Source organism: Camelina sativa, unplaced genomic scaffold (assembly GCF_000633955.1).
Source record: "Camelina sativa cultivar DH55 unplaced genomic scaffold, Cs unpScaffold00544, whole genome shotgun sequence".
Lineage (NCBI taxonomy): Eukaryota > Viridiplantae > Streptophyta > Magnoliopsida > Brassicales > Brassicaceae > Camelina > Camelina sativa.
In genome coordinates this window covers 58,591-68,046 of record NW_010921724.1, presented here as the reverse complement: position 1 = coordinate 68,046, position 9,456 = coordinate 58,591, and the positions used below count along the sequence as shown (strand labels likewise).

At 36.3% G+C, this 9,456-nt stretch overlaps 2 protein-coding genes across 2 annotated transcripts; one reads left to right on the top strand and one right to left on the bottom strand.

Annotated features, from left to right (window-relative positions):
* Window positions 1-4,515: 4,515 nt before the first annotated feature.
* Window positions 4,516-6,613, top strand: LOC104773444. Its single transcript, XM_010498056.2, has one exon. The coding sequence runs from the start codon at window positions 4,649-4,651 to the stop codon at window positions 6,335-6,337; it is 1,689 nt and encodes a 562-aa protein (XP_010496358.1). The 5' UTR covers window positions 4,516-4,648; the 3' UTR covers window positions 6,338-6,613.
* A 406-nt stretch (window positions 6,614-7,019) lies between these two features.
* LOC104773443 lies at window positions 7,020-8,561 on the bottom strand. Its single transcript, XM_010498055.1, has one exon. The coding sequence runs from the start codon at window positions 8,304-8,306 to the stop codon at window positions 7,452-7,454; it is 855 nt and encodes a 284-aa protein (XP_010496357.1). The 5' UTR covers window positions 8,307-8,561; the 3' UTR covers window positions 7,020-7,451.
* Between the last annotated feature and the right edge of the window lie 895 nt (window positions 8,562-9,456).

Below are 9,456 nucleotides of genomic sequence, written 5' to 3'. Positions count from 1 at the left end.
GAAAAATGTATATTTGTTATACTATTTTGTAGTAAATTTTTATTATATAATCTTTTAGTAAAGTTATGCAATTATTTTGTTAATTTTTGTTGTTTATGAAAAAAACATTTGGTCACCGCCGGTTAACATCAGTCAACGCAGGTCAATACCGGTCAACACTGGATTCCGACATAGAAGATATCAGAATTAGATAGTTATGGTGTTGTAAACATAACTCATATTTGTTTATGCATGTCAGTTGTTTATGCATTCCACGTAACTCAGTTTTTTGAATGTAGAGAAATGATTTGAATAGAATATTACTTTTAAATGGTAAAAATTTGGAGGAATAACATTCTTTGTCGTTATTTTCCTAAATCATAGTTACCAATTAAATAAAATTCATTTCGATTAGAGAATTGTGACACCCCAGTTTCAGAGACTTGCAGAGAGGTTTAAAAGAATTGATTTGGCCACCCATGTCACCAGAGTGCACTTATCTTTTTGGTCAGTGGGCCTAAGAGAACTCCAGAGTTAAGCGTGCTTGAGATGGAGTAGTCTCAGGATGGGTAACCTTCCTAGAAGTGACTGTCGGAACTATGTGAGTGAAGACAAAACACAGAGAAAGATCATGTGGTGATTTGTAGGGACAGTAACAAGTCTTTAAAACCTCTCGGGCTTAGCAAACCGGCCGTCGTATATTGATGGGCACATGGGCCTAGTGAGAGGATGTGAGGCCCATTAAGGAAGTTGGGCTCATGGAATGAGATTGGACGTGAGGTCCACTGAGAGGTGGCGGTCTGGGCGTTACAAGTGGTATCAGAGCCGAACGCAGACAAGTGTGGAGTCGTGTGGGCTCACACCATCGGAGGTGACGGTCTTGGTGCGCAACGAGGACGATGAGATCTGTTACTGGGAGTGAATTATGACACCCCAATTTCAGGGACTTGCGGAGAGGTTTAAATGAATGTATTTGGCCACCTATGTCACCAAAGTGCAATTATCTTTTAAGTCAAGGGGCCTGAGAGAACTCCAGAGTTAAGCATGCTTGAGCTGGAGTAGTCTCAGGATGGGTGACCTTCCGGGAAGTGAATGTCGGAACAGTGCGAGTGAGGACAAAACACAGGGAAAGAACATGTGGTGATTTGTAGGGACGGTAACAAGTCTTTAAAACCTCCCGGGCTTAGCAAACCAGCTGTCGGATATTGATAGGCTCACAAACCTAGTGAGAGGACGTAAGGCCCATTAAACAAGTTGGCCTCATGGACTGGAATTGGACATGCGCCCACTGAAAAATGCTGGTCGGGACGTTACAAGAATAAATTAAGCAACAGAGGTATGGTATATATATTAATAAAAATACTTCATGTTTGGAGACAAACAAGTAAAATAAAGTTGTGTCTAAATATCTATGGTGTTTTGATTAACTATCATTTTTTCATTGGGATTAACACCCATTTTCTCACATACAGTTAGACCCGATCGTAAATTCTGAATTCCGAAAAACCCAACACAAATTAGTTAGGATCTCCATTTCAAGATCGTTCTAGAGTTATCGAGTTTTTCTTCGAAGACTAGACGATCTTGGATTAGATTGATACTATATCGATGTTTTTAAAGCTTGGAACGTATGCAAATTTATATGAGTGGTTGGTAATGTTATTTGCGTTATGTATTTAATACACCTCGTAAATCTGTCACTATTACCGTTTCGCGAGGGATAAGTGACAAATCTTGTCGTCACAATATGCATATTTTCTTTTAGTACCATAGCATTATTCTATCCATCAACCAGCTCCTCCCGTGTTCACATAAGTCACAAGCATATTCATTAACTCTACTCTCAGAGACCCCATCCTGCATTATTTTTATAATAGACTTGTTCATCAACCACTTATTTTTCCAGAATCGAATCTGTTTTCCATCACCCACAACCTAACCATGACATGGTAAGACCACCTCTCTGATGCCAACCGCCATACTCGGCCAAGTAGAAGACCATTTACTCTTCGGTTTCAACCCAGCCACGTATTTTAGATCCTCCATACAGTATTTGCGTCTGAGAACACGAGACATATTGAATTATGTTGATATTTAAATATGGTCATGTTTAGTAATAAAAGAAAATTTTGACATATAAATTTAAAACATAGGAGTGAAAATATCAGAGTTGCTACATTCAACCTTTTACATTTAGACATTGATTGGTATCATTTAAACGATGCGGTTAAAATTTTTTTAGCAATTGTAGAAAAAAGTGTTAGAAAAAAACGAAAGAAAAAAAGTAGTTAAATTAAGGGTGAATTACACCCACACTCACTTTAGGTGAATGTCTTTGCATCTAGACCTACTTTGTGTTACTACTATACTTATCCTTCACTTTTTACAATTTTTCATTATTTTTTTGACTATTTTACCTTTAGTCATTTCCTAACAAACTAAAAGCACAAAACAAAAAAATTTCTCTATCTTCTTTACTCTTTTTCGATTTTTATCTTCTTTACTCTTTTTCGATTTTTCCAATTTTTTTTCTACTACTGTACTTTTTTTTCTTTTTGTTTCTCCCTCTCTCTCTTTTTTCTCTTTTTCTCTTTTTCCTTCTTATCCTTTCCAATTTTAACTAGTTAGCCTCAACAAATTATCTATTTTATTTTATATAATATATTATAATTATTTTTTTCCTATATTTTAAGTTGTATTTTGCTATATTTTTGATAGATTTATAATATTTTATACTATCTATTTGTTGTTGAATATTTGTACAATGATAAGTGGATATTTTTGTTTATGGTGTATAGTGTAATTTTGTTTTTAGAGTTTATTTTGGTTTATTGTTTAGGTATATTTTTTTGGTTAAGGGCAGTGGCGGATCTACATGTAAGGGAGGTAGGACATGTGCCCCACACAACATTTTAAAAGTAGTTTAAATGATGAATGAACAATAATGTCACTTAGTCCATTTGGTTGTTAGTGCCCTATGCTACGTAAGAGGAAAAGGGTTCGATGCCCATTAGTTGCCATTTTTTCCCATTTTAAAAATGTTTTGTTATATTTTCCATGTTTTTTATTACTGATTTTTTTTCTTTAGAGTTAAATATGATGGTGCCCCAGACTATGTTTTCTTCTAGATCCGCCACTGGTTAAGGGTACAAAAAAACAACATTGAATCCATACCACTATGGTCATGTGTATACTATTACAAAATGATGTAACAAGTTGTATAGTATCCATATGTGTAACTTGTTTCCACGAATTATAATAGTATCCACATGACCACGGTAGTATGGATATGATGTTGTTGTTGGATCCTAAATAAGATGACAAGTTTGTTGCATGTTCAAAAGAATGTGTGGCCATGGAAAAATGGAAACATGTAATCACTGCATCTGAATAAAAAGTATATCAAGACATTAATATTCATAATTTCCATCTAAGCCTATCCACTAAACTTTGACCACATGGTCATTAATCCTTATATGTGACGTAAAAGATAGTGAAGAAGAAGAAGAGAGACGAATGCATAACACAACATATCATAAATTTTGTTTAAGGTTTATTGTTTACGGTTTATTGTATAAATTTTAGTGTAGAGGGTTTAGAATTTATTACTTTGTTGTTTAGATCAAGTTTTATGGTTTAGAATACAATGACAATATCAAATCCACACGACCGGTTATGTGGATACTATTAAAATCCATAGATACAAGTAATATATATGGATAGCTATTTTTAGTTTAGTTGTTATGTTTTTCTTCGAAAGTTTAGGTTTAGAGCTTAGTTTAGGGAATAGGGTCTTTGGTGAATTCATCATGAGCTAGTCATATAATAAGAAAGAAAAATGACTTGTATTCTTTTTTCTTTTTGATTAATCAGTAGTCAAAACAAAACCACAAATTGTTTAATCAAATATGATTTGATATATTTTTTGTATGACTAAACACAAATAAGTATTATCCATTAACAATACTGCAATTGATCATCCACTTATATCTGAAAAAATGTTCAACCACAAATGTTCTCTTGTTATTTTATCTGTTCCATATGATATAACATATATATAGGGATACATATTATGGTTTACAAGTCCACTAATGGGCCAATAATGGGCATCCATACAATACTAAATACATAGGAACAGTTTTTGTTAGCAAAAAAAAAAAATAGTATTTTTGTTATTAAACTTGTTGTTAGAGGGTATTAAAGTAATTATACACCCACAAAGTGTAGCAATAGCTAAAAGTAACTATGTGTGCTATTAAATTTTGTTTAAGTGGATGTAAGTCCAAATTTCTCTTAAATTAAAACGAGGACTGCATGTACCAATCCTCTTCAGTGTTTCAACTACATTCAGTCTCTACCTAATTCTACCTTATACGTATTCTATCTATCTAATTACATGGAAACTTATATTTTATAAAATAACGTGAGATCTAAAGTGACGTCTTTTTGCCATGGTCGATGACGACGCAAGTAGAGTCGCTCCACATCTACACGTGTAAGCATGTGGTTTTAACACATTACAAAGAACCTACCAAAAGCTCTTCGATTCCTCCGCTTCAGAAAGACCAAAACTCTTGCATCTTGGTACTTGTCTCTCTGAGAATGACATTCATTGTACTCGTGTAGAGATCCTGAGAAGAGACAAAGAAAAAAGAAAAAAAAAAAAGAGATGTTAGGAAGATCCAGAACCGGAGGGGGAAGCTTCCGACCAGAAAATATAGGGCAAAGCGCAGTGAACTTAATCGGAAGCATAGGCTTCTCTTTGTTGCTCACTGGAGTCGTGGTTTTTACCATTATCGCTGCTACATACGAACCAGAAGACCCGCTTTTTCACCCATCTGACAAAATCACAACTTTCCTCACATCTAATTCAAACGCTACTCTTCAATCCGATGACACTGTTGTTAAAACCGGCGAAGATTTCATGGCGGCGAACCAAACCGCGTTCGCTGGATTCATCAACATAGCTGATGTCGAGACTTCTGAGAATGATTCCGATGCGAATCAGCTGGATTGTGATATCAGCATCCCAATTGATTGCAAAGATCCTGAAGTTTTCCACTTGATGATGAAGGCTACTATAGACAAGTTCAAAGACATTCACTTTTATAAGTTTGGTAAACCTGCAGCTGTGGAAGGTGCTAGCTCTTGTGATATGGCTTGGCGTTATAGGCCTAAGGATGGCAAAACGGCTGCGTTTTATAAGGATTACCGTAGGTTTGTGATTGAAAAGTCTGAGAATTGTAGTGTTAGTGTGATGGGGATTGGTGAGTATCATTCAGGTGTGAATGCTAGGAAGAGGAAGAGGAGTTTGAAACCCGGGTTTGAGAAAACGATTGGTGGTAAGGTTGATGATTTCTCATTGCCTGTGGTTGGTGAAGGAGTTAATGATTCACTTCCTGTGGTTGAGTCTGAGACTGCGTTTATACAAGGTCGTTACTTGGTTTACGTTGGTGGTGGAGATAGGTGTAAGAGTATGAACCATTTCTTGTGGAGTTTCTTGTGTGCTTTAGGGGAAGCACAGTATTTGAATAGGACATTAGTGATGGATTTGACTCTCTGTCTGTCTTCGGGTTATACCTTGTCTGGTCAGAACGAGGAAGGGAAGGACTTCAGGTTTTACTTTGATTTTGAGCATCTGAAAGAGGCTGCTTCTGTGTTAGACCAAGTGCAGTTTTGGACAGATTGGGGGAAATGGTATAAGAAGAACGGATTAAACCTTCATCTCGTTGAAGACTTGAGGGTCACACCGATGAAGCTTGTTGATGTAAAGGACGCATTGGTCATGAGGAAGTTCGGGGCTGTAGAACCAGATAACTATTGGTACAGAGTTTGTGAAGGGGAGACAGAAACTGTTGTGCAAAGGCCATGGCATCTATTGTGGAAATCTAAACGACTGATAGAGATCGTCTCCGCGATTGCTTCCAGGTTAAACTGGGATTATGATTTTATTCACATTGAGCGAGGGGACAAGGCAAGAAACAAGGAGGTTTGGCCTAATCTTGAAAGGGATACTTCATCAAGCTCCATCTTGTCTACCCTTCAGGACAAAATTGAACAAGGAAGGAATCTTTATATTGCAACAAATGAACCAGAGGTATCTTTCTTTAACCCTTTGAAAGATAAGTATAAACCCCATTTTCTGGATGAGTTTAAGGATCTTTGGGACGAGAGCAGCGAATGGTATTCAGAGACAACGAAGCTTAATGGAGGAAACCCAGTCGAGTTTGACGGTTACATGAGAGCTTCTGTTGATACAGAAGTGTTCTTGAGAGGGAAGAAGCAGATTGAAACATTCAATGATCTTACCAATGACTGTAGAGACGGAATCGGCACTTGCAACATAGCAGCAAGCTGATCCCTCTCTCTCTCTCTGGTAAGCATTATCAAAACTTGTTATCAGATATGGTTGTTTGTTTGTAGGTTGATAGATAGCGTGGAAACCATCTTGTTCCACTTGTTTCCGCTTTGGTAATTGTAGAAAAGTTTTGTATGTTCCGTAACTAATGTAACGTTTCTTCTTAACTACTAATATGTACCTCTCCTACATCTTCGTTTTTTCTTCGAGATGTCACTAGCATAGACTTCGGTGTCTTAAACTGAGTTACTTTTTGTAAGTTGCTGAGTTGATGAATTTTTCTTCTCGCGAGATTCGGAACACAATTGTATATAAGATTATAATTTTCTCTTATCCTAATCGTGGTTTTGAATAGATACTACTAACCTATCCCATACTAGGCTCTTAACCAAGAAAACTTGGAACCCATCTAAAAGTTAGGTTATCAGTGTATCCATGTGACTTTATTGGGCATTAGTAGTTGGTCCCATTCCTAACCAACAATACCGTTCCCTATAGACTGATATATTTGGCAGCTGGTACTCGGGCAGTTGGTTGTTTGGGCCTCGCCTGTTTTGTTCCTCTCCAGCTAGACGTCACATGTTTGAGGATCAACAGAGCTTTTCTTTGATGTAGAGAGATAAGTGTACCTGAAATTTTGTGCAGCTAGAGCAGGCAAAGTTCTTCATTACATTTATGGTAATGTTTGCTTATCGGATATATTTTATAATTTCTCAGCGAGTCAGCGTACATCGTACTGTGTTGGGTACATCATTCAAGTAGTAATAGACTGCAATTTCTCAGGTAAAACATGTACAATCTTGAGATTGACAAGAACTTGTGTTTACACCAGAGGATTCTAAAGTCAAGCAAGCAATCTTACAATATTTCCATCTTCATCAGATCGTCTTCTGAGTTGGCTACGAATCAAAAGGTCTTGGTCAGTGTTACACATTGCACTAATGAATAGTGGGAGAAACAGCCTGTCTTTGAAAACAAACCCTTTTTCACGTCTTGGTAAATTTGAACTAGTCAAATTATCAAGAGTGGGTCACACGCTAAGATTGATGTTGAATGTGAATTTACAGTCAGGCAACAAAAAGAATGCAAGCTTTGGTTTGAAAACATTTTAGACTTACTCCAATTTCCAAGCATAAAGGAAGAGACAAAACTCAGACGAAGACGAAGAAGAACTACTATCCTTGGTTCCTCCATCGCTAGCGTCACTCTCACCGTTCTCTGGTTTAAAGATGAACAAGCCGTGACCTGTACCGGGCGTGCTGAAGAACCAATCGTACACATCCCAAAACACTTGAACAGGTTCTTTATCCACCAAAACCGTTTGATTCCCCCTAAATTTCCACTGCAGATTTCTCACCTGAACCAAAATGATACCATCTACGCTAATCCACATCTCAGGATCCTTCTTCCCGTTCGAGCTCTCCACTACGATCTCATGCTCTTTCTTCCTATCATTGAACTTCGCCCTAGTCGAAAAGCTCTTCTTACCAAACACATTCTCTTTCTTGTAGAACAAGGCAGCGTCAACCAAGGTAGGTCTAGATTTAGTTCTCTTAAAAGCTTTCTTCTTGTGATCACCCAACAATAAAACAACCTCCTCGTCCGATACAAGAGCCACGTAAAAATCTGAGCTCGGCTCAGGCCCGCCATTGAATTTAGCAGACCTAAAATCCCAATACACATCTACTTGGTTTCCTTCAACCTCAAACGATTTGTATCCTTTCTTGTTCCAAAAGTGCCATGGCTTAAGATCAACCTTGCAACAGTAATTCATATCCCCTTGTACGCTAGTGACCATCACGGTTAAGGAATGGTTCATAAGATTTTTAGACCATAGAACCCTAACGTTTCTCCAGAATCCAACCATGTGTGCTTGGTAGATGCACGTCACGCTGCTCTGTGCCGTCTTGTACGTAACTGGATCCTCTGTTAACTTTTCTGCCTTGGAAGATTCTGATCTCAAAGACATGATTCTCCCAAGCCTGTTGAAACAGAGATCTCAAACAGAGTAATTTGATAGAAAAAAAAAAAAAATCTCTATGAGTCAAAAAAACATCTGGAGATTAATATTTGAAAGATAGAAAAAAAAGATTTAAGGATGAATGATTGAAGAAGGAGAGAAGAAACATCAATGACGCGCAAAGATCTTCAAGGAAGAGAACATCACATTATCAAACACGAAGAATAATTTTTATTTCCAGTTGTTCTTCCATTTTATTTTATTTTTATTTTGTTAAAAAAAAATTAAAACAAATTTTTAAAAATGTCCAGTTGGTTTTGTCCCCAGTTGTCGTTTACACAAAAAAAAGAAGGAAAATACAACAATATCCGTAGTGCTATAATAAGATTATTTTGTTTTGTTCTTTTTTTTTTTCTTATTGCTAAGAGCTAAGTGTGTGGAGTTAAATAATTTTACTATAGATGCACATATATATTTGTTTTGGTTCATTAAATTGCACATGGAGTTATGGACAGCAAACGTTTGTACAGTCTCAAAATTTGCAGAGGATTATTAGGTCAAGTTTGTAATTGTATGAATATAAAAGTTTTTTCAATGGAAACATAAAAATATGTTAATCAAATCATTGCCTTTCGATATATTTGCCTTTAGTTGATATTTGTTGTCAAGTAATTTTTCATTATTGTTTTTGTGTAACTCTTGTATGTGAAATCTACACCATATATATGCTTTGTCGTCAATTATATTATCACGAGAGATATATTTGATTGAATCTTATTATGATCATATTCAACTCACAAGAGTATATAGATGGAAATTTCCCATAAGCAATAATTTCAGGACGTATTGCTCTTTCCAAACACTTCGATCTACAACGAATGACTCTGCATGTACGACATGTCTACTATGTATATATATATTCTTTTCATGACATACGAGGCCACGGCGAACGATTATGTCTACGGTTCTTTGGACCCCGATAATTTTAGCACCATTAAATATAAAAGTCTGCATTCTCTTATAATCGAATCTAAGATCTAGTGTAAAAGTTTTCAATATATCTGAACACTAAATCAAAAGACTTCCACTGATAATATGCCTCTTGATAGAAACATATAAAATAATTAGCTCCTGAATTTTTGATCAGCATTATTTCTAT

What these genes read in the sequence shown, in the direction of transcription:
- LOC104773444 (XM_010498056.2), top strand. Translation starts at nt 4,649, where the DNA reads ATGTTAGGAAGATCCAGAACCGGAGGGGGAAGCTTCCGACCAGAAAAT.
- LOC104773443 (XM_010498055.1), bottom strand. Translation starts at nt 8,306, where the DNA reads ATGTCTTTGAGATCAGAATCTTCCAAGGCAGAAAAGTTAACAGAGGAT.